Source organism: Polypterus senegalus, chromosome 10, assembly GCF_016835505.1.
Source record: "Polypterus senegalus isolate Bchr_013 chromosome 10, ASM1683550v1, whole genome shotgun sequence".
NCBI lineage: Eukaryota > Metazoa > Chordata > Cladistia > Polypteriformes > Polypteridae > Polypterus > Polypterus senegalus.
Window position 1 is genome coordinate 108472238 of NC_053163.1, and position 25540 is coordinate 108497777.

The 25540-nt window shown below is 39.6% G+C and overlaps 1 protein-coding gene across 1 annotated transcript; it reads left to right on the forward strand.

The window, feature by feature from the left end:
• Positions 1-233: 233 nt before the first annotated feature.
• On the forward strand, positions 234-20891 carry LOC120537401 (SH2 domain-containing protein 1A-like). Its single transcript, XM_039766313.1, has 3 exons — positions 234-432; positions 18014-18077; positions 20154-20891. Exons 1-3 carry the CDS (start codon positions 296-298, stop codon positions 20271-20273), a joined length of 321 nt encoding a protein of 106 aa, XP_039622247.1. The 5' UTR covers positions 234-295; the 3' UTR covers positions 20274-20891.
• Positions 20892-25540: the final 4649 nt, after the last annotated feature.

A 25540-nucleotide genomic window follows, 5' to 3' on the forward strand; every position in this document is an offset into this window, starting at 1 on the left:
TGATAACACCTATCGACCTATACGTTAAACACGTAGAAAGGATAACATCCAATGAGAAAGAAAATGTACGAATCTTTTCCTAATACCAATTTAATAGGCAGTAATTTTCATTTAAGTCTTCGCACCCTTAACTACACTATGCCCGTTTAGCCACGTGCCCATCTTCCTTCTCTCACACTCCGCTGTCTCTTTCGTGACGCGACATCCTGTTTTTTTTTTTTTGTCACCTCACCCCCATCCTCCTATGCACCCCACTGATAAACCCGTTGCATACAATACGATGTCACTGTAAGCGATGGAGTCACTCGAGTATTACCACGGGAACATCAGCCGCGAGGCAGGGGAGCGCCTGCTCAGCGCAGCCGGGAAGGATGGCAGTTATCTGATCCGCAACAGCGAGTCGTTTGCAGGGGTCTACTGTCTGTGTGTGCTGTAAGTAAACACTGGGGGCAAACGGGGGATGAGGCTTGTGTGTGTACGTGAGAGAGGGGAGCAGGGTCTTAGCTACAAAACAAGAACGTTTATTTGGGGGGAAATGTTTGATCAAGCATTAAGATGGAAATACAACTCCTGAAAATTCAAGTACTAACTCGTTTTAAGTAAATTATAAGCGGCATCTTGTATCTCATTGAGATTATGCCCATGACAGTTTAACTCAATTAATATTTTCCCAGAGTGCTAGGATGTCAGCAAACCCGTTACAGTGAAACGCGCTTCAGATTAAAAGTCGCCACTTAACTGAACCTTCGTACCTTCGGAATACGGGATGAAGAACCGGAGCTCCATTTTGAAGCTAGCAAACGGGAGATTTAAACCCAGAACTCTTATGTTAATCAAAAATGACAAATTTAAAAATAATGTAGTATTTGGTCTTTGCTTGCTTTTAAGCAAAAGAATGGTGCTGCATGGGGCAGTGCTGCAGATAACGGAGTCGGTATGTCTGAACCATACTCTTCTGTAATTAGGATTTTGACTGAATTTTTGTATCCTGAAAGTCCTAATCAGATTAAATGATGGTTGAAAATAAGTGTTCTGTATTTAGAGGTATGAGTTTTTAGGCTCCGTTCCTTTGGGTATGTACGGTGTCAAAATTCATAGTAAAATTCCCGGTGGGGTATTTTTTCCAATTAAATAAAGAGAGATTTAAGGACTTCAAAGTTTTTGATTAAGATAATTCCACGACTGGTTGTTCTGCATATCTATCTATATATGCCCTATGGTATATTTGAAGCACATGGTCGCTTAATTGTACATGGCTATGTGTGTATATGAACAAAATGTTTATTTTATTTAAAGTTTTACTAAACATACGTGTATAAGCAACACCAAATTTCTTGTATTCTAACTCTATATGTAAGGCACTAGTACTACATGTTAAAGAGGCCTGGCAGAATATTATGTCCAAATTATATCAAATCAACAATTATAATCCATCCTTTTTCTGTGCTGCATATACACATTCTCAAGCGTTCAGTAGATTTCAGATTTCCATGGCAGTAACTCGTGAAAAGATGCAAAAGTAACAGCATGAGACTCAACTCTTCACCCAAAACGTTGCTGGCTTTTTTGTTGATGTTGTCCAGATTCTGTTTACAATTATCAAAGATAAAATAAAAGATAATAAAATAAGATGCAGCATTAGCTAAATTAGAGGACACAAAAAAGATTATTGCTTCATCTTTTGCTAAAATAAATTGTGTCCAGGATCAAAACCCATTTGCTCATTTGTCTGTTTTATGAACTTGATTTGCACTTGCCAAGGTTGTGCCTGACCAGAACAATGGACACAATGCAGTTGGGAACAAATACTAATACTTAACGTTATAAACAAGTGCCAAACAGTTAAGAAATGACTGATGCAGACCTTTTATGTGGCTGCCAAAGAAGTCTCATACACGAGGATCGTTCTTTGGAACAAGCAGGCGGTGACTGTCATCATTCCTTCACTTCGCCAACATGGCCATTTAGATGTTCTCTGTTTCGGTTATTTTCTACACTAGCTAGTGTGGGCAATGGATTTCCCTTTTTTGCCATGTAGAAATAATATAGATTTCTAAATAGATATTTTTATCAGAGCTGTGCATTTCATTTCTGCTATGAAACTAAAAGTAGCTGAGTAGAAAAGTCATAGGGGATATTTATACATGAGTGCAAAATCCAAAAAGGGAACTTGGCTGAAGCTGAAATATTACTTTAAAAAAAACCAAAAAACCTATTGATGGAAACAATATTGTCTTTTTTGCTGCGGTATTTAATATGTACATACTGGGCAATAGTTTCTTCAGATTAAGTGTGTTAGTTGAACCGAAATATGATTGCACATGCAGGCACAAGCTGCATTTATTATTTCAGTTCCATTAAGTTAAAGCCAGGCCTCCATAATTCCTGGGCCTCTTCTGCCACAGTCCCATAAAGCTTCACCTGAGAAACAGCAGCACAAGCATGAATTTAAACCATTCAATTTACATTTCAAATATTTTTAAAAAACTGCGGTGGGTTGGCACCCTGCCTGGGATTGGTTCCTGCCTTGTGCCCTGTGTTGGCTGGGATTGGCTCCAGCAGAACCCCGTGACCCTGTGTTTGGTTGGAAAATGGATGGATGGATGGATATTTTTAAAGAATACAAAACAAACCAGAAAAGACACATAAGGTTACAAATATGGAGCATTTGCTCCTGTTTGGGTTGTTCATAATAAAAGCATAACTCAAGATTGCGCAATTTAGTAGAGGCATTTCTAGAAAGTTGCATACTATTTTGTAAGAAAAATTTCAGCCCATCTGATCCTGCTAAGACCGTCTCCTCCAGCTTTCTCAAGGTTTTAAAACGCAGCTGATGATCTGCCGCAGACCTTGTAACTGTAGCCTTGCTGCTGTCCTAGAGGACATGCAAAGCAGAAATGATTTTCATCTTAGAAGCAAGATTGAAAATAACTAAGCATGGAGGGCCAAAGGTTATGTGCCAGCTTAGTGAGCTCCTCTTGCTTAGCAGAGAGAAGGAAAGTTACAATTCGGAAATGATACCGCATCGCTGTATCCGCTGGAAGTTATGGTACGCACAGAAAAAGATGACTTTGTGAATTTCATAAGCACTTTCCAACTCTACAAAAAAATACTCTGAATCTGTTGTTCAGCATGTTATTAGTATGGGGCAGAGCAGGCGGCACGGGTCTCCTTCTGGCCTGATCAATCCCAGGCATGTTTTGATGGATTGCATAGTGCAGCACAACTCTAATGGAATATACATATTTGGAAAATAGAAGGATTATGTTTAATTGTACAGCTTAACATAGTATAGCATTTTCAAACCTCCGTAATGCAACTCAGGACAATGAGAGGACAGAGCCTAAACAGACAGTAATGGGTCCAAGGAGTCACTTGTTCTCAGAGTGCCCATTTTATTTCCTTGTGATTTTAAAAGACTTCACAGAATGGGGACATATTATACAGGACTGTTGGATCAAACCTGAAGCTCAGAGTTATACTGAGAGTTTTATAATTATATAGAAAATGTGACAGAATATGACCAAAGCAAGACCACGCAAAAGTTTAGTAAAAAGAAAGAAAAAAAAAAATGAAGATTATTTTCTGTAGAAGCTGTGGGATTTATGTTGGTGCCGTTCCTTCTCCCATACTCTGTACCTCATCTGGTATAAATGCACTTAAGAAGTCTTTACATGAAATTAACTATCTCTTTGTCTGTCTGTCTATAATAACATACCATTGCTAGTTCTACTTCAGGGTTGAGTGTGGCAGGGCAGGATCATCTTTGTATAAGGAGCCAGTCCCACTGTCACACACCATCCTCCATCCATCCATCATCTAACCCGCTATATCCTAACACAGGGTCACGGGGGTCTGCTGGAGCCAATCCCAGCCAACACAGGGCACAAGGCAGGAACAAATCCCAGGCAGGGCGCCAGCCCACCGCAGACTGTCATACACATACACGCTAAAGCCATTTTAGAATTTTTATTTTTTCTTTATCCATCCATCCATCATCTAACCCGCTATATCCTAACACAGGGTCATGGGGGGGTCTGCTGGAGCCAATTACAGCCAACACAGGGCGCAGGGCAGGAAACAAACCCCGGGCAGGGCGCCAGATTTGTTCTTTATTTACATTATTATACAATTTCTTGTATCAGGAATTTGTTATTTGTTGCATACCCCTTGCTCAAGGGCCCAGCAGAGTAGGATCTCTTTTGACAGAAACAGGGATTTAAAAACTGGCAACCTTTTGAATCCCAGCGCAGATCCTTAGCCTCAGAGCCGCCACTCAGCCAGTGCACATAACGGCTACTACACAAATTTAGACTTGGGCCCATCATACGTGCGTGGTTCACATTACTGTACTCCAGCCTGAAGCTTCTCTTCATGTAAATAATAAGAATAGTGACTATTTCACAAAATGTGGAATCAGACAGGGTGTCCCTTTCTCACAAGTTCTATTTGCTGTTGCAGTTACAAGCAAGGCATCATCTAAGTTTAAATTTTATGACTGGGTTTCAAACGTAGAGATTCTAGGACTATGGACAGAGGCAGAAGTAAGCGTCCAATAACAGTTATGTATAAATTCATGTGCTTGGACAACTCCTGAGGGGGTATCAGAACAATAACCTGGACACAAAACAGCTTCCAGTGGACTTTTGAAAGTATATACGCAAACAAACTGTGGAAACAGCTTCAGGTTTCATGAATTGAATATTTGGCTTGGACCGTAAAAAAGGACAAAGTCGTCAAAAAAGCCCAACAGTGCCTCTGTTCATGAGATGCCAGTGCATTTCCTTATGATTAAGTGTTCTGATCTATGGGATCGTTGGCCCTCAGCCTGAGAGCGAATGGCATTTCAGAGGACTATGAGCTGCCACACAATATCATTGGCTGTGGTCTCACTTCGGTTAAACAGCCTTCACATTTGACATTCACCACCAGGCTCTTTACACCTCACCAGGAGTTTTTGTACATTTGGCACCAGATTCTACCACAGTTTCCACCCACAGTTACTATGCAGGGTGAACAGACCTCTTCTTAGACATCTGACCACATCACCACTATTGTCTGGCTGACTCACGCTTGTGTGCTCGCAATTCTTTACACATGGAACGTTCCACTACCATCCCCGGCTTCAAATGTTTTGTTTTCACAGTATGCTGTCTTTCCATCTCCATCCATCCATTATCTCGTCTTTTCATTTTTTTTTTGTCTAATTTATAATTTGCTTTTTTGAAATTGCCTTGTGCTTTAGGAAGACCGTACTGTATACCGTATAGTGAGAATTCCATCTTGACAACATTTGTAATGACTGCATATTGCAGTGAACAACTTTGTTATCAAGTTTGTCTTGAAATCGTGACTTCCTGGTTAGCTGCGGATAGAAAATCTTGCTCAAAATTTTCTCTGTATGCTTGCAAGTACAGTTTATTGCTTATTAACCGGTAATTCGGTGGTTCATCACTCACTTAAAATATAATACCGATATAGAAGACAAAGTAAGGCAAAAAAGTAAGTATGTTGCTCCTGAGCCTGACAGTCATTTAGAAAGTTTATTACATAACGTATTTAATTCATGGAAATCAGTTGGTTTGGTATCTAGATCTTTAGCGATCTCGATGTTGACAATATGTTTGCATCCTTTGATGCTTTAAACACGATACATTTTGGTAACACATTTTTTTTTTACTGCGCAGAAATTAGGAAGCTGCCCAGTTTTTAATAAAATCAGCCTTCATTTTTTATGATTGAAATTCAATTATCTAGTAATAATAGTGACATAGAAATCATGTCCAGACTCTACTGATTTATTTCAAAGTGTGCATCTCTACATAACTTAAAGCAGGAGTGTCGAAATCTAATCACAGAGGGCCTGCCAGTTTTTGTTCCAGCCGCTTTCTTAATTAGTAACCAATTACTTCTGCTAGTGAGACTTACGTTTTTTGCTTTAATATTAAATGACACATTTTTTTGGCATTTAGAACTCTTAATTACTCCTTTTTACTTATCCAGCAGCCAAACAGTAACCCATCCATCCATCTTCCAAATCCATCTATCCAGAGCAGGCTTGCAGGGCAGCAGGTGCCAATCCAAACAAGCATTAGGCCCAAGGCAGGTGGCACATGGTGGGTACGCACACTTGCAAGGGCTGCCATTTCACCCAACCTGCATGTCTTGGACCATGGGAGGAAACTGGAGCACAGGGAGGAGACGCACAATGTCACAGGGAGAGCGTGTGAACTCCACACAGAGAGAACCCAGGACTGGAACCTTGGTCTCTTATCACAAGGCTGCAGTGTTGTCACTGTGCCACCATGCCGCCCCGCCAAACAGTAAGGAGAAGTGAAAAGTCAACAGGTGACAAACTAGCTCATCCCCTGTACACCTATATGTCCATCACGCCATATGTACTCCAATAAAACAGTTCAAAAGAAAAAAAAGTGAAGGTCTGAGATACATCGATTTGTTCTGGTCAATAAAATATTTCGATGGTACTCTCAGAATTAGAAAAATCAACAGTTTGGGAATGTGTGTGGTGTGGCAGAATGAGAGGACTGCCAAGGTATAAAATGAATTCACATATTTCATTAAGAACTTGCTTCTAATCAAGAAAGTGATTGGAGTGAAAATTCAGGAACTTGGTTTGAGACCTCTGAGTTAGGTGATCATCCGTTGGCATGCTTTACCTCTCATTATTTTTTGGTTGTGCGTTCTGCATTTTAGGACACAAGTTGATTTAAATTAAGAAAAAAGAAGGTTAATAGGTTAATGAAATGAAAACCTGCCGTCGTCCAGGGTTTGAGTTTGACACTCCAATCTAAAGAATCTTTTAATTACAGTTTCAGATAATGAATAGAACTTAGCCATTAACAGGCTTTGTCTCATTCTCGTCTTTCTGTTAGGAAGATTTACAACAATGGTTTACAGCTTCAGTCCAGATTCCCCCCAAAAACTGTAGATTTCTACTTGCAAATGGATTCCTACCCTTAGTTAAGAAAGCTGCTAGTTCTACAATTTTGTATTTTAGTCTCAATCCGGAAATTTCAAAACTAGGTTCGCTAAACGTCTTTTGGAATGTAGCAAGTGTTTATGTTGCATGAAAATGATTTCAGCTCTGTGTTTTGTATCTTGTTAAGCTTGTCAGCTCCATCATCATCATCATGATTTCCAATCTGCTTTTCCAAACGTTCTGATTATTTAAGTCATTATTTTACTAACGGCTCGCTAGTGAGTCTAACACTGAAGTAGCTGTAGCTATAGTATCGTTTGCTGGGGTTTCTGCTGCACTAATTGTTAATTGTCATTATTAGTATAAAGATAAGAGAACAAACTCCATAAAAAAGCCAATCAATCAGAACGTTACAAAAGAAAGATACAAATTTAAAACTACAGGACAAATACAAATATTTCAAAATTTCATATAAATGTAATTTTTACACTACTCTTCTCTGAATGTAAAATAAAAGGCAAAGAACACTGGCTAATTAAACAATGCAAATAATTTAGAGACAAAATGAATAACTGGTTGTGCAAATTGTTGGAGCAAAAAAAAACAGAAGGCATTGGGGGGTCCCCCAGGACTGAACTTGAGAGACAGCGGCCTAAAATATACCTGGGGAGAGGGCAAGAATTATGAATGATTTAGTTTCACGTGGTTGTTTGATCTGAAAATGAGCTACCCTCTTTACTGTAATTGTCAGGCATTTCTGGACTCAAAACTACTTCATATCCGTCAAGAATATTATTCAGAATAACATCCCGAAAGGGCCAAATTGTCTTATGAAAATTCTGTTGTGAAATTTTACTCATCCTGTATTAACCAATGAGAAAAATGTATCTTATTTTACTTAAAATTGGGAGCAGTAACATTTTCTGTAAGAAGAAAGGCTAGAAGTTTTCGTGAAGAATTTTTAATAATGTTCTAAAACAACCCAGCTGACCATTTTTTGATATTCCAATATCCTTGAGGAATTTCTTTGTACTGTATTGGGTTTTCTGATGACACAGGCTGGGAGTGGACTCTGAGACTGATCGTAAAGCATCAACGTATGGGATACAGTGCTGATCGTATCTTTGATTAATTACTGTCTAATTCTATGTATTTAATTTGGCAAAATTAGTTTAACAATAAAAAGAAAAGTAAAAACTTTCCTATAAAATTAAATGTCTATAGTGTGTGCACATTCTGTTACAGGTTGTTGTTATATTAGGGCTGTAATGAAAATACTAAAAATTGATATTTTAATTGATATTCCTATAACACTATATTGATTAACAAATCTGTATAGTATTAATAATTAAAAGAATGTTTGTAATGCAAATCACATTTGTATATATTTATAACAGGTACTTTTTCCTTATAAACCCAATATGCATATCACTATTGTATGTAACATAACACAAAATTTAACAAAACAAAAGAATAACACACAAAAAACATATTAAATGCATGGAAATATTCAAATATCTACATTTCAAATAATTATTAGTAATCAATTTATATAAAAAAATAGAAAAGAAGAAATATACAAATATCTACATTTAAAATAATTATTGGTAATAAGTTTATATTAAAAACTATTAAAAGGCAGCAGAGAGTAGAAAGGCAAAACGTAAGTCCCTAATTCCAGGATGAGCTGGTTGCCCAACCTCGTAATGGATGCTCCACAGGACACGCAGGCCACAGTCCTTGCGGACAACAATGAGAGCCCAACACTGGGTCCATCACAGGAGATGGCCTGTATGCATTGCAGGGTACCAATAACAGCTCGGGAGAGATAATAAGATGAAAACCTCCAGTAACAGCACATCCCAAGAAGAGAAGAGCAATGGTAAAGACTTGCAACAAGATGCTACAATTGGGAAAAGATGGGAAGAACGTTACAAACAATGATGTAAACGAAAAGAACAATCTCAAATGTGGCTTTGGCAATGGAAGGGGACTATTCTTGAGCGTTGATTTAAACAGTGATGCTGACAGGGCCCCTCTGACCTGGACAGGGAGATCATTTGGCAGTTTTGTGTCCTCATGTGGTATAGCGGGTCCACAGCTCACTGAGCAAAGGCCATTTTTAAATAATCACCGCATCCGAGGCGGCTTCGTGAGGGGGGGCGATGTTGTAGCGAGCCGCGGGGCAGTCGTCGTTGTGGGCGTTTCTCACCGTGTGCACAGGTGAGGAACTGCCCACATTCGTGATTGCTCCCGTGGCTAATGCTACAGCTGTGATGGCCCCTCACGTTTTAAAAAGAAGCGCGAGTCGGTTGTGGAGAGGTGGGTGAAAAAGAAAAGGAAAGAGGTTACAGGGAGCGAGTGTGGAAGCAGGCGGTGCCGGAGAGAGATAGACACGCGGTGCGTGCATGTGGTGAGCGCGCGATCGAGCGCTCGTGGGCAGCTGCGAGGAAGCTGGGTGTTAGGTCGACACCCAGGCGTTTGAGTTGAGGTTGCTCCCGCTGAGTGACCAAGTAGCGGGAGTGCCTAGAGGAAAGCGACGAGCCGCAGAAGGCCGTGGAAAGGCAGCGGAAGTCGGGAGGCTTGGTGGTGGAGTCCCCAATGTGTGCGTCCTGGCTATTGGGGTAATCAAGTCTCGGGGACTGGGATGAGTGCCATACCGGAGCCAGGGATCGGGAGGTCTCCAGTCTCGCGTGTGTTGTAGGAGGGCAGCTGCAGAGAGCGTCTTGCCTGCTGCTAAGCCCAAATGGGATAAGCAGGTGAGACGCTAAGAGAAAACGCTAATAAACGATGCACCGGATTTGTTGTTGGTTTTTAAAGACCGCTTCACCTCTCGTTTTAAAGGATTGTTTTTTTCCAATGGTTTTAACCTCCACGTGTTCTTTTAATGGATTATTTATTTATTGAATGAACTGCACTATTTATGGAACACTGTTTTTGTTGACTGTTTTTAATAAAAGCACTATTGCACTTTTTGCACCACCCCTTGCTCAATTGTTTATTTGCCTCCACTGACTAGCTCACTCGGTAACATTATCGACGGTGTTGGGTTCATGTGCTTCCAACAGCAATGGGAGTGTGGAGCCAGAACCCACATCCTCACACCTCATCACTACCTCTTACATTTGTTTAATTCACCCTGGAAACTCCTAACAGAACTGCACGTTTAATCCCTCCTGGGTGCTGCCATTTAAACATTCTGTAAGGTTTCTTTCCCTTGCACACATTTAGTGTAAATTGAGAGCATAAATTTATTGGTGTTTTACTGAAATATTTTTGACTGTGTATTGCTAGTATTCCTCATATTTTCCAGGATGCATTCAGAATAGAATAGAGTCATTTGTTTTCAGTTTGTCTGAAGTCTGATTTCCTGCCTGTGAAACTTGTGAAACATTTTAGTCTAATACATTTTTATCTTCAATTATTTTGTCTTTTCCTCACACATATTCCCAAGACCCTCATGTTCAGATTAATTGTCAGCTCTAAATTGGCTAGAGATGAGTGAATTGACCTGCTTGTGCTGTGGCCTCCTCCCATCTTATACTGGTTACTACCCTCTCTCCAATGTTGGATGTTTTATTAGAATAACCAAGTTTTTAAAATCTGAAGGAATAATATGTACGTTCACTGCACATGCTGTGTACACATATAAAAAAGGCTTTCTCAGATAAATATTCATTAGCTGCCACAGAGAGAAGATCAAGCAAGGAACTGTTTATTTCAAAGCAGATGCTGACCCTCTGGTTCAGTGAGTCCAGCTGCGATGATTACTGTCTAATTCTGCATTATTAACACTAACCTATGGGATTTCCTTTTTATTTTTTTTTTTAACTTTTAGCAATATGTCATGGTAGTGAAAACTTAATATAACAAATAGAAAAAGAAAGCACATCTTATATTAACTGAGATGCATGGTGTGACAACTTGCCTGTGCTAAATGCCTTGTTGAAAAAACCAAAAAAGCAGAGAAAAGAAACAGACAAACCAACGAATTGCACCTCATTACTGCAAGTCATTCAAAGTCTGCAGTTAGGAAAACATAAAAATGGCTTCAGAATACGGTGACATTTCTCTGCTAGTATGTAACTTCTTCCTTCAACAACTACTTGTAGGACTGATCTGCTCTGAGTTTTTGGAGAATCGTCACCCTGATACCTGTATGACAGTCTTAGGAAAAAGAATAAATGGATGCCTTGGGGTGGCAGCATCTCCTTTCATTCCAGGATGCCTTCTTGTTTAGTTTACTAATATGAGTGTCTTATTTTATGACATTTTTCATGGTCAGTGATCTGAACACATGTTGTGAAGTGGAGTACTCTGTATACTTCATTTGATAGTGTTAGATCCACTTCAACACTTGATATGGACAACCACCAGTCCTGCTGTGTAGTCATCATATGCCCCCATTGTACATGGCAGCGAGTTTTGTGCGCCTTTTGCTGGCCTGACACTCACTGACAGGGGAGCTGTGACTGTCTGTGCTTAAGAACAAATGGGACATTTTACATCTTTCTTTTTTTGCCAGTTTCTTTTAATCCTTATGAGGAATCCACTGACTCTCTTGCGTTGTTCCAAGACAGTTCTATATTTGGTCTCCATGTTGGGCTATAATAATGGTAATGTGGGGGGTAATGGAGCAAATGTAATATCATTTTTCTGGTATAGTGTTTTTATTTTGAGAATTCTAAAATAACATTTACAATATTTATGGCATATAGTACAGTTGAACCTCGGTTTGTGAGCATAATTCGTTCCAGAAACATGCTCGCAGTCCAAAGCACTCGTATATCAAAGTGAATTTCCCCATAAGAAATAATGGAAACTCAGATGATTCGTTCCACAACCCAAAACTATTCATATAAAAATGATGAATGCAAAATATAAAGTTAAAATACATAAAACAAATTAACATGCACTTTACCTTTAAAAAGAATCATGGCCGGTGTGAGTGAGTTTCTAAACTAAACTCATGTGGGATTCCAACCAATGGGACAACACGTGAAGAGCGTCCCAAAGCAATCGCAGTCTCCCAGCGCTGTAGCAGTTTGCCATATAAGCGCATCCAAAAAGATCACAGACATGCTATAAGCGCCTGCCGTCGATGGGTGATACAAGGAACATTCTAAAGATCCCGCTACAATAAATAACAGCGCTGTTGCTATTTCAAGCTAAATAAAGCTGGTGTTGTTAAAGTACTGAGACTCAGCTTCGTGTTTTGGGGCGCAAGATGGAGACTCACACTTCACAGCGCACACACACACACAGTCACAATGCTGTAGTAAACAGTATACGCTCGTACGGATGTTGACTATATGAGTGAGGCACACCGACTCAGATGGAGAATAGGAGACGATTGCCAGAGAGAGAAAGCGAGAGAGATAAGGAGAGAGAGAGAGAGAACAACCATCAGCTCAGTTGTGATCACATGACACTCAGCGCGTACGAGAGCGAGATAAGGAGGGAGAGAGAGAGAGAGAGAGAAGAACCATCAGCTCAGTTGTGATCACATGACGCTCAGTAGACAAAGTGTATCCATACTACTCGTATTGCAAGACATCGCTCGTTTATCAAGTCAAAATGAATTAAAAAATTTAGCTCGTCTTGCAAAACACTCGTAAACCAAGTTACCCGTAAACCGAGGTTCCACTGTACATTTTTTTTTAAATAGTATATTTATATTTTCATTCCAATTGATATTCTTATTCATTCGTCTCCCTTTTGATGCCGCATGTTTGGATATGAAAGAAGCTAAATGCCTTATAGACGACTGTATGTTCTTGCCTTTCACCAAGCGTGGGGTGTTTTTCTAGAAGTCATGACTTCTCATGTAAGAATGAGTGAGGCAGCCCAACAAATACATGTACATCTTAGCAAAGTAATCGCATACAGTGGATTCAGAGAGTATTCAGACCCCTTCATCTTCTGCACATTTTATTGTGTTTGGATTTAATTTGAAAGTTTTTGCTGTTTCGTAAATCTGCAAGCCTTTCTGAAAACATGTTTTCATTTTGTCCTTTTGGGTTATTGAGTGTAGATTGAAGGTTAAAAATGGCAAATGTATGCATATACAATTAAATCTATAACAAAATAAAGTATGCAGAAAATGAAGGGATCTGAATACTTATTGTGCATTTTGCATTTGGCATGGCAGTGATTGCATTATTTATCCAATCTATTATAGTGATAAATAAGATGAGTAGGACACTAATATCAAAGCCTTTGTGATTTTTTTAAATAAATCATTTAAGAAAGAAATACAGAGCATACCCATCATACATATAAAAGTGTCATCGAAGGTTTTTAAAACATTAAGTAGCACAGGGCTGACATTGCTACTATTGTGGGTGGATAATGTGTGGTGAATAAGGCACGCTGCAGGATTACTGTATATGATAAATGTGCTCTCCATTTTCTCAGTTGTATTGTTTTTTTCTTTATTATTATTATTATCTTGAGCTGCAAAGAAATGTTGAAGATTTGCCTTGCAAAATTGACAAATCTGTTTTCACTCTCTGTAATAAATGAAGAGTTTATGTGAGGAGCAAATAGCTTAATTTTAATATATTTCTACTGTTGGCAAATAATGGAGATAGCAACAGCATTTTTTGTTATTATTTTTTTATTAAAATTCATACTCACACTCCCAGTGAGCCAATTTAGAATTGAGAGTAAACCAAACACATTTGTCATTGAAGATGTCATAGAAGATCAGAGTGCCAGGAGGAAAGTCCATGCAGATGGGACAAACATGTGAAGACATGGGACGCACGATCTGTGAAGCAGCAGCTCTCACCACTTTGCCACCATGTAGAAAACAAGTTGAAGAAGATAAATTCTGGAGGGATAGTGTTGCAAGAATGACTGCATAGCCATCCATTTTTGGAGGTACTTTTTAATTATAGGGTTGCTTAGAGATTTAGCTCAACCCAGCATGTCAGGAAACGATGCTGGATAGGGTGCCAGTCCATCCCAACATCACATGCAAACAGTATTTGGTAGTTCAGAATTGTAAACATTTACTAAACCAGGCTGTAGAGAAAAGTCAAGCAAAATTTACATTAGTAAATCTTTAAGTGAAAAATCTTAAATGTAAAAAAATTAATATGCCTTTCGGGATAAGATTTTCCTTTTTGCATTTCGTTAAGTACAGGGTGGTCCAGATCTAATTATGCAGATCCAGATTATCTGGATGACTTTGATTTATGCGGGGACGATTCTTCATGTTGTCAGTTCGCACACTTCTCAATGGTCTGGGATTTTTCGGGTGATTTCCTATGTAATAAACTTAATAAGTTATAGCGTAATGAAAATTGCATAATTAGATCTGGACCACCCTATAGAAGATGTCGCTGTCCATGTGTGCCAGTTTCTTCCACCGGGTCTTCATTTCCATGTAGTAGCGGTACATTTCGGTGTCTTGTATGTCTGTAGTACTAGGGTGTTGTACCGTGTTAGCGATAACGAAATGCAAAAAGGAAAATCTTATCCTGAAAGGCATATTAATTTTTTTACATTTAAGATTTTTCCTTTAAAGATTTACCAGTGTTGTTTCTTGTCCTAGTGTGTGTATATACACACAGGGAACTCCAGTTTCTGTATTACATCTTGCCTGAAGAAGGGGCCTGATTTGCCTCAAAAGCTTGCATGTTGTAATCTTTTTAGTTAGCCAATAAAAGGTGTCATTTTGCTTGGTTTTTCTCTACATTCATAATGTCTAACACGGTACAACACCCTAGTACAGGGGTCCTCAATCCCAGTCCTGGAGAGCCGCAGTGGCTGCAGGTTTTTGTTCTGACCTGGTTGCTTAATTAGAAAGCAATTCTTGCCAATAAAGCACTAACAAGCTATGAAATTAAATTAACTCTGCTATGTCAGGTCATTCTCATATCCTAGATTTTCTTTCCCTTTCTATCATGCAAATGATTTGAAGGCTAAAATGGACGAGTAATTCTCAGTCCTTCACTTTTTTCTCTTCATTTTTCTTCCAAGTATTTAATTAAATCCAATAGTGCAGCTAAATACACACAGGTGTAAATGTAAATAAGCTAAATGGAGAAATGCTGCTCTCGCTTGTCATGTGCATGTTATTGATAATAAGGAGCAATTAAAATAGCTGTTTAAGACAAAATTAAGCAATAAGGGCTCAAAATCACTAAAGTGAAGCAGAAGTGTTACTTTAGTAATAAGTGCTTTTTATTAAGCAACTGGGTTGGAGCAAAAACCTGCAGCCACTGCGGCTCTCCAGGACCGTGATTGAGGACCCCTGCCCTAGTACTCTATAGCCGCTTTTCCACTGCATAGTACGGCACGACACGGTTCAGTACAGCTCACCTTGGTTCGGCTCAGTTCAGCTCGGTTTGCGTTTCGACTGCAGTTTAGTACCGCTTTAGAGTGGGCGGGATTATTCACGTGTAGTTATAGTTGCACCGCCTCTACTGCAGTGACACCGTGGAACTTTTACAACAACACGCAGACAACGACAACACTTTAGCTCGATGACGAGCAAGGTTAAGCATCTAAAAAAAGCACATCACTAGCTAACTTTTATCACTGTTGCAAAGCATAAAATGAACTTAACTGCCAGTGTAACATTAAAATGCTGATTCTGTATATTACAGATCTTCCACATTTTGCAAAAAAGTCGCCACAACAGACCATCTGTTTGGACATTTAACCGTGCTTCAGAGTGGTGGGATGTGATTGTTCCCGGTTTTACAAACACTCAGTGGCTGGAGAACTTTCGAAACTTCCGCGTGTCTGTACCTTTAAAGAAAAGAATAGCCAGTGACGCAGTAATGACGATTTTCTCCGGCCAATCACTGACCAGCAGAGTTTACACGTCACATTTTGGTAACGGTTCAGCACGCTTGGAACCTCGGCTGAGGTGGTACTAAAAAAAGGACCAGGTACCAGGTACTGTTCCCAGTGGAAAGCCCCGCAAAAGTGAGCTGTACTGAACCGTGTCGTGCCGTACTATGCAGTGGAAAAGCGGCTTAAACCAGGCTGAAAAGCTATCCAGCCTTTCCTGGACATTTGATATGACATTATCGGAGTCACCGTCACACATAGTTTAATGACAGCAGGATTGCTGTAGAGATGCCAGTGATGCATACCGTAACATTATTGAGAAACTTTGACAATAGTGCAGTGGCATATAGCGACAGAGCAGGACCTTAAAAAAATGAGAAGGGGTTAATAACTAATGATAATACAAACCTCCACAGCTTTTATTCCCTCCTGAATGCCACTATACACACACTATATGTAAATAATAGTCTTATGAAACTAGCCTTGCATCTGTGTGAGATACTCATACTATATGTAAGTCTTATTAGTTAAACTAGTCCAAACTATTGGTGCACAAGAACAAAACCTCTGTTTTCCATCTGTGCTTCATTTTTGGTACATGGAGGAGGCCAGCAATTGAAGGTCATGGAAAATAATGTAGGCTTGGGGGGCTGGCATTCTGAAATTTATAATGGTGAAATGGTCTTGTAAGCAACTAAGATCTTTTCAAAATATCAACCCAGAAAGATACTGGAAGCCAAGGCAGTGTGGCTAAACCTGGTGTATCTTCAGATTCTTGCATTACCTAATCAAAAATGAAAGCATTTAAGATGTAATTATTACTATTTTATTTTGTTTTAAATGTCTTTAGACATTAACTTCATTTCTGAGCATAGAGGCAAGAACAGTAATTAGTAGTAAATTAATAATTTCCAAGTCAGACTGGTAAGATCATGTCTTCTTGGTATGTCTCATTACTTGTGTTAATGTTAACAATGGTAAACTGATTTCCATCTAGCAAAGACAGTAAAATGTTACAATTCTGTTTATCCAGTCTGCAACTCAAAAGAAATGTCGAATATTTAGACTAACACCTAAGCAAACACATTGCTTTAAAATGACTAAATGTGAGTTTCTGCTTGTTAAAAGTGTGCTAAGATATATGAATTAAAGAGGTCAGTTATACAAATGCTATCTTTCAATCATCCATCCGACTGTACTCCAGACCTGCAAAATCTAACAGTGGGTCATTGAACCTTTTTATCGTTCCATGAACCACAAACGTGCACTTAACATTAAAAAGTACAGTGTATGGAGTACATGTGAAAATACCCTTTAGGAATGAAAAATCGATTTATTTGGTACACCCAGTTTTTGCAATTAATAATACTAAGGTTTTCCATTGGACCGGAGCAAATACAGTAAATGAAGGAGTTTCTTTTTCAGATAGATGTGCTTCAGATGCCAAAAAAAAAAATTCATAGTGAAACACGGGGCACCAGAATATTTAAGTACTTAGATAGCTGCCTGAGCTAAACTATGTAACCCTAAGGATGCTACATAACTCATCTGTAATATACATCTTTGTAAGAGTTCGCTGCACAGGGGCAACAGATAAAGTGGTGGTCACTGGCGTTGTGGACTCTGTTCGGTTTGTGGGTGGGATGGCTCCTCTGGTGTTCTCATACACTTTAAAGACATTACGATTGGGTAACTTCCATATCTAAATTCGTCAGTTTTGGTTGTTTGTGTGGGTTTGTCCTGTGATAATGTGGTGACCCCTACATGGTGGGCTTCTGTCTTGCTCCTTAGAGACCCTGCCTTGTACAAAGCTAGCTCAGAAACAGTTGATTGTTTCTCTGTATGTTGCATTGTACTGTTCACGTAAATTGTTGTGAGGCAGTGAGATCCATGTGTGGCACCGTATGAAGGATACTTATAAACTGATATTTGAGCATCGGGGTCTTTATTGTAATCAGAACTGCCAGGTCTATAAAGTACATGAGAGGAATCTGCGACATTATTTCTGCCTGCTATCTTACACTGTAGTGTTGCTCCTGTAAACCTGACTAGTTCTCTTTCAAGTGGCAAAACAGAGTGGGTGCAGACATTTCTTTGTGAGATGCATCTTTTTCCTGATGTTTGCAAGAATGGTTCATTTTTAAAGCAGCATGTACTTTTTGCAGTTTTTGTGCATGGTTTTATTTTCTTTAAGAAGCTAACAATAAGGTTAAATAAAAGCCTCAACAGAGTCATGAGTCATGTATTGTGTGTTCTGTTTGACAGGTGCCAAGGACTTGTATACACCTACCGAGTGTACCAAGTAGAAGGAGGCTCTTGGGTGGCTGAGGTGAGCTGTTTATTGCTTTAAATGTCCCCAATAATTATATTTTCAGAAAGCCTGTGTTTGAACTGTTACAATGAATTAAACAGTGTGGGCTGAAATACCAGGTGCCACTTTTGTTGGTGGGTGCAATAGCTAATGAGTCTGTCTAGGACCCTTACTTGTAGAGATTCTCATCTGTCAAGTAAAAAAATAAAGTATTCATTCTCTTTATATTATATAACATAAAGGAACCTTGGGATACACAGCATTGGTGGCCATTCTCCTGTTTCACTGTTTGAGAATTATTAAAAGATCCACCCCAGGACCAAAACAGACAGTCTACCCACCATATCTTATTTTTTATGGTCCAGTCATCATTATCATTTTTTAAATTATGAACACAAACATCTTGTTCTCACTTTGTGTATTTCTAACAATGTTTAAGCACAGGGTTATTTTCTCATTTGTTCCCAAAGTAGCTGGGATAGGCCCCGTAGCCTTGAATTTGTGGGTTTCAGAATGTTATTTATTTATTTATTTTGTAGTAATTTAGAACAGAGGCATGTATGCTTTACATGATGCATTTTTTAGTCACTTATTGGTATTTAATTTTATTTTTACTCGATATACTTTATTAATTCCCAGGGAGAAATTGTCTTTTCACAGTCATTGCTGGAAGTCAAAGTGCAGGGTCAGCCATTATACAGCAACCCTGGAGCAGTTTTCAGGTTAGGGGCTTTACTCAAGGGTCCAACTCAGTAACACGATTAAGACCTTAGCTAAGATCTTGGGGCATGGCAGGAAAAACAACAATGTACTGTGGATGTGGAGAACAGATAGAAACTCCAAACAGTAAGCTGACTCAGTCTGCTGGAGATTTGATGAAGCAACACTAACCACTGGGCATTTCTGAGGCTCTATATATAATTGATTTGGTATAATTATAAGAATAAAAATGTTTCACATATATATAAATACCACAGTTGTCTCTGAATCATAAACCACAACATGATGACTCCATAGCATCACTTCCTTGACAGTTGTACAATGTGTGATCCATCCGTACAAGTTGTAAGTCACAAAAGAAGTGTTGAGCGCAAAGTGAAACAGGCAGATAAGCTAGCTAAAATCGGGTGAGAGTTTCTATGCAATACAATAAAACTGCTATCCCCCATTGATGTGTTTATTTTATCAAGCATTTCCTAATTTAGGTGGCCCTGCAAATTAGTATTACCATTTAGTCCTGACTGACTCCTCCAAAAAAAAAAAAAAAAAAAATAAGAGATCAAGAAGGACCTCCCATGGCTTTCCTCCATCAGCAAATATTTGTCATTTTAATAGTTTACCGTTCCAGAGTAATGTGGTGTGCAGGGTCCCTGATCTGTGGTTTCACTAATAGGGCTTTAACTGCATAGCAGCTAAATCACTTTGTCGCTGATACAGACATCTTGATGTTAATTTCTAAACCATCCTCTTGCACCTTCATCAGTTCTTTGTGTTAATGTATGTCCCTGTTATCAGGTGTACAGAAATGCTGTCCAGGCCAGGATCTTCAGGCCCGAAAAACAGCAATGAAATCAAGCAGTACAAACACTCCACAGAAACTACTTAATGCTGTCCATGGGGAAAAAAATGCATTGATTAGTCACTCCCCTCCATAACAGGACTACATCAGTTACAATTGTGTGTATGACAGAGCAATGCAGAGGGAGCGACAGCAGATGATGAGGTTCATTGAAGCAGGCTGACATTTCTATCTGGTGTTTCAAGTGTTATCAGTGGTGTAGACTTTGGTATTTGAGAAGCCTTACACTAGGCCTGAGGACAGAGGAGACATACAGGCGTTAAGTGCAGAGAATACTGCAATTAAGGTAAGGAGACAATAAATTGAATTGAACTCTGGGTATTTTAATGTGATTTGTTATAATAGTGATAGTGATAAAAACTGGAATATGTGGTGCAGACTGTGTGATCGATTTAAAATGCAAAGCTTTTAATGGGAGTACTGAAACTGTCCCATTCACCGCTTTGAGTTTTATTTTTTTTTTTGATCTACTTTATGACATTTTCTAAGTAATCCTTTGTCTGGCTCTTTTTCAGACTGCCCCTGGCGTAAATAAGCGTCTCTTCCGGAAGGTCAAGAATCTGGTTATTGCATTTCAGAAACCAGGCCAAGGATTGGCAGTTCCCCTCATATACCCTGTGTATGCCAATCGCTAAAACTAAATGATACTTTGTAGGCTATGAGGGGTTCAGACTTCTTACATTGGATTGCCAACCTGAAGTTGACTGTTTTTGTTTTTATTGTCAAAGGAGTTCCACATTGCAGCCGTAGTCTGTTACATTACTGGGATTTCACCGAATGTTCTTTCTGGACTGTAAAGCAGAGGTGCCGACACGACCCAAGTCTGTTTTGAGTACTTTTAAGGGCTCACCACAGTTCTTTTAACCGACAGCATGTTATTTAGCATGTGTGTGTATATAAATACTGCATATTAATACTGTATATCAAAAGTGATCTCGTGTTGAAGTTGAAGTGTACTCCAGCTAATTCATCTATAGCATGTTATTCATTGTCACTTCACATTTTTGCAGATGTTTTCAATCATTTTCAAGTTTTTTCACCTTCTCAATAAAGTCATTAATTTGAAATAAATTAGTTTTACACTTGACAAGCAGTAGAAATTAATTGTAAGTATATGTATTAGACTGGTTAAAAAAAAAACTCAGCTAAAAGATTTAAGTTCTCCGAAAGGCTAGCTTTATGCATCCATCCATTATCCAACCCAGGGTCACGGGGGTCTGCTGGAGCCAATCCCAGCCAACACAGGGCGCAAGGCAGGAAACAAACCCCGGGCAGGGTGCACAGACACACACGCACACACACACACACACACCAAGCACACACTAGGGACAATTTAGAATTGCCAATGCACCTAACCTGCAAGTCTTTGGACCGTGGGAGGAAACTTGATCATATTTATTGAAAACACACAATACATTCATGAAAATGAATAACGTTTAAAGGTCAATCTATTTGGAAGTTTTTATGTCATTTGAACTGAAGAGCAGACAACTTTTCTACACTTGTAGGTCTACAACATTAGCTCTGTCTTTGAAAATCCTTGAGATGGTTTGCGAATACTTCCCCATAGTGGTAAAAATATTTTGCTGTATAAAATGTATGTGCTGTCAATACACACAGTGTGTCCATGTATGTGTACTGTGGTGGGCAGCCAGGTCCCATGCCCGACTGGGATGCCCCTTCTACACATCTGCCAGGGGGACAAGGGTGGGAAGCCCAGTATCTCCCCCGGATGCTAGATGGCAGCCTCCCTGGGTTGCAGTGGTGCCCCGGACTCCTTCACAGCTTCATAGGGGTTCAAGTTCTGTGCAGCTCTGTGGGGCTCCGCAGGCGCCGCCAGGGGGTGGTGCAGCAGGAGCGGCTGGCCGCTTTTGGGCACTGGTTTCGCCTTACCTGGAAGTGCAGCCGGATGTCGGCAATCAACCACCTGGAGCACTTCCGGGTGCCTAATAAAAGGGAGCCAGTGACCACCACTCAGTGGCCAGAGTCGGGAGGTGGAGGACGAAGCTAGACGGGAGGAGTGGTGGTAAAAGAATTGTGTTTGTTGTGATTTGTGCTTACTGGGCCTGTGGGGTTCACGGGGAAGAAGTGCCCCACAGGTGAAGAAAAATAAAGTCTTTCTTGTGTTTTACACGTGCCTCAGTGTGAGTCAGTGTCGGGTCGGGCGCTATATAGCTCCTTTATCACAGTACAACAACACTACACACTAATTGGCTGCTTTTTCAGGCCCACCTGCTTGTTAACACAAATCGCTTGTTCCTTCAAACAGTCAGTCATGTCACTACAGTTCAATACACACAGTATTCAGACATGGCCAACAGGACTACATTAGGCTGGCTAAAATGAGGGATCTCTGTGACTCTGCTATGTTTCTGTTGTTGGTTTCAGCATCTCAGAAGCATTTTCAAGCACTACAGTCTTGAGTTATAGAGGGTGGTATGATAAATGGAAAACTTTGAACTAGCTAGAGTTAATGAGATAGGTCAGAGGAGAATGGCAAGACTTACTGAAGTCAGTAGAAAGGGCACACATGCTCAGATAACCACCTTTTCCACCAGTGGTGTGTAGAAGGGCAACTCTTAACACACAACTCAGACATAGAGTAGACTACAATGGGTTAACTCTTGTGTGCTAAGGACCAGCATCTGTGAGGCTGTTTTGGGCATCTTATTATCAAACTGGGTGACTAAAATTTGGAAAAATGTTGCCTGACTTTAAGAGAATCTTGAATTCTGTGTCAACATGCAAACAGAGCGCTCAGAATGTGGCATAAACATCACAAATCTCTGGTTTCATTCTGCTTCATATTCGTGGTTCAAACTGCTGGTGGTGTAGAGAGGTAGGTAATATTTTCTTTGCATACATTGTGTCTCTTAATACCAACTGAACATTATTTGATTGCAGCAGCATGGATAAGTATTGTTGCTCACCGCTTATTCACTTTCTGTCATTTTTCAAATTGATACTTCAGGCAGAATCATGTCCCATGTCACCCATCATCTCAGGCTGGTTACCCGAACATGACAATGACGATTTGTTCAGTGGCTTAAATGTTTCTCAAATAACACCCCAAAAAGGAGTGCTTGGCCTGAGACAGAATGGGAGGTGTACACTTTGAATGTGTGGATGAAAAATTAGCAGCATCTGCATGACACTCTCAAGTCTAAATATGCCAAAATTCCTTACAGATTATCCAGCACCTTCTTGAATCCGTGACTCAAAAGAAGTGGAGCAGTAGTGGTGGCAAAACATGGACCTTCCAGGTGTGAGACCACCAGGGGGCGCATCAGATTTTCACTCAAGTTCTAAAAGAAGATAAAGAGAAACCAGTTAAACAAATGACACACAAATATTATACTTGGTCATTTATTTATTAAGGAAAATGATCGATTAGCCCATTCCTCCGTACAGAACAGCTTCAACTCTGGGATGTTGGCGGATTTCCTCACATGAACTGCTCGCTTCATGTCCTTCCATAACATTTCGGATGGATTAAGGTCAGAACTTTGACTTGGCCATTCCAAAACATTAACTTTATTCTTCTTTAACCATTCTTTGGTAGAACAACTTGTGTGCTTAGGGTTGTTGTCTTGCTGCATGACCCACCTTCTCTTGAGATTCAGTTCATGGACAGATGTCCTGACATTTTCCTTTAGAATTCTCTGATATAATTCAGAATTCATTGTTCCATCAATGAAGGCAAGCCATCCTAGGCCCAGATGCAGCAAAACATGCCCAAACCATGATACTACCACCACCATGTTTCACAGCTGGGATAAGGTTCTTATTCTGGAATGCAGTGTTTTACTTTCTCCAAACATAACGCTTTTCATTTAAACCAAAAAGTTCTATTTTGGTCTCATCCATCCACAAAACATTCTTCCAATAGCCTTCTGGTTTGTCCACGTGATCTTCAGCAAACTCAGACGAGCAGCAATGTTTTTTTTTGAGAGCAGTGGTTTTCTCCTTGCAACCCTGCCATACACACCATTGTTGTTCAGTGTTCTCCTGATGGTGGACTCATGAACATGAACATTAGCCAATGTGAGAGAGGCCTTCAGCTGCTTAGAAGTTACCCAGGGGTCCTTTGTGACCTCGCCGACTATTACACGCCTTGCTCTTGGAGTGATCTTTGTTGGTCGACCACTCCTGGGGAGGGTAACAATGGTCTTGAATTTCCTCCATTTGTACACAATCTGTCTGACTGTGGATTGGTGGAGTCCAAATTCTTTAGAGATGGTTTTGTAACTTTTTCCAGCTTGATGAGCATGAACTACTCTTTTTCTGAGGTCTTCAGAAATCTCCTTTGATCGTGCCATGATACACTTCCACAAACATGCGTTGTGAAGAGCAGACTTTGATAGATCCCTGTTCTCTAAATAACACAGGGTGCCCACTCACACCTGATTGTCATCCCATTGATTGAAAACACCTGACTCGAATTTCACCTTCAAACTAACTGCTAATCCTAGAGGTTCACATACTTTTGCCACTCACAAATATGTAATATTCGATCATTTTCCTCAATAAATAAATGACCAAGTATAATATTTTGTCTCATTTGTTTAACTGGTTTCTCTTTATCTACTTTTAGGACTTGAGTGAAAATCTGATGATGTTTTAGGTCATATTTATGCAGAAATATAGAAAATTCTAAAGGGCTCACAAACTTTCAAGCACAACTGTAGCTGTGGAAGATGACAAACTGAATGAGCTCTAAGATTCACTCTGCCAAGACAAGCTCTGTAAAAGTGAGTGAGAAGAACTGAGACGTGGCAATATTTCAAGAAGGGACCTCTTGTACCAGAAAGCATCATGATTTTCCTTATCAGATTGTAGAGGATATGTCAATGAGCCTAACCACAATACCACACTATAGGCCATGTGGCAAAAGTAAAGAATACCCTGTAATGCAATCAAAGCTCTCCATTTGAACTTGAATCAACAACACACAGCTTAGTGTAGCTTGTCATCTTTAAAGACTTGGTATCGTTTACTGTATGTGCCAGGATTGATGAGGACTCTAAATAATCAGTAGATCGACAGCTGAAGAACCCCTTTGTCTTATTTGACTGTTATTGAGTAACGAGCTTATAACGGTGCCAGGCAAACTTAAGTTTTTAACTAATCTGGAGACCAAAAGCCTTGAGTCACAGAATGGCAGTTTAGCCTTCGTTTACACACGGCTGTATATTAGAGTAGGCAGAGCTGACTGTGATATTGCGGTGCAGTTCTAAAAGTGAAACGCTAAACTGAGAACACTTGTAGATGAACTAAGAACAGCTAGTCTCTTCTGTGCTATATGTTTGTTTGTCTTGTCTTGTCTGTCTTGCCTTTTTTGTTTTATGTTGATATAAGCACTCATTATCTTCTTATATAATACGCTACTGTGGCTGTTCATTTGTCTGTCCCGGACTTTAAATCACCTGTAGCTCGCAAACCATTTCATCTATTGACTTGAAATTTTGTACACATATACTACTTGACGTCTACTATCCACTTTCAGGATGATGATTTTTATTACTCTTTTTATTTTTATTTTATTTTATTGTAGAATCAACTCTCGGCAGTGTGCAGCAGGGCAGCAGTGTGGCGCACGTGTATGGGCGCCGTTCTCATTCCCTACCACTTTTGCTAATCATTCTTGAGGCAGATTGAAGACTTAAGTGCCAGCTCAAGTGAAAAATTAAAGAAAACGTACTAAACTAAACAAAAACTAACTTAAATCAGTTTTAACGCGAAAAGATGCAGACGAAAGAAGAGAAGCAACTGGCTGCTAGGGTGAAGAAAAGAAGAACTGCTCAGGAAGCAGAAAACGCATCAACCTCTGAGCAAAGGAATGCTAAACAGAAACAGGGAAAGAGGAGGAAAACTAGGAATGCTCAAATCAAGTGTATTCGCT

Excerpts from the sequence above, each read along its gene's own strand:
- LOC120537401 (XM_039766313.1), top strand. The coding sequence starts at position 296 with ATGGAGTCACTCGAGTATTACCACGGGAACATCAGCCGCGAGGCAGGG. Across the intron at positions 433-18,013 it reads GTCTACTGTCTGTGTGTGCT|GTGCCAAGGACTTGTATACA; the intron begins GTAAGTAAACAC and ends TCTGTTTGACAG. Across the intron at positions 18,078-20,153 it reads GAGGCTCTTGGGTGGCTGAG|ACTGCCCCTGGCGTAAATAA; the intron begins GTGAGCTGTTTA and ends GCTCTTTTTCAG.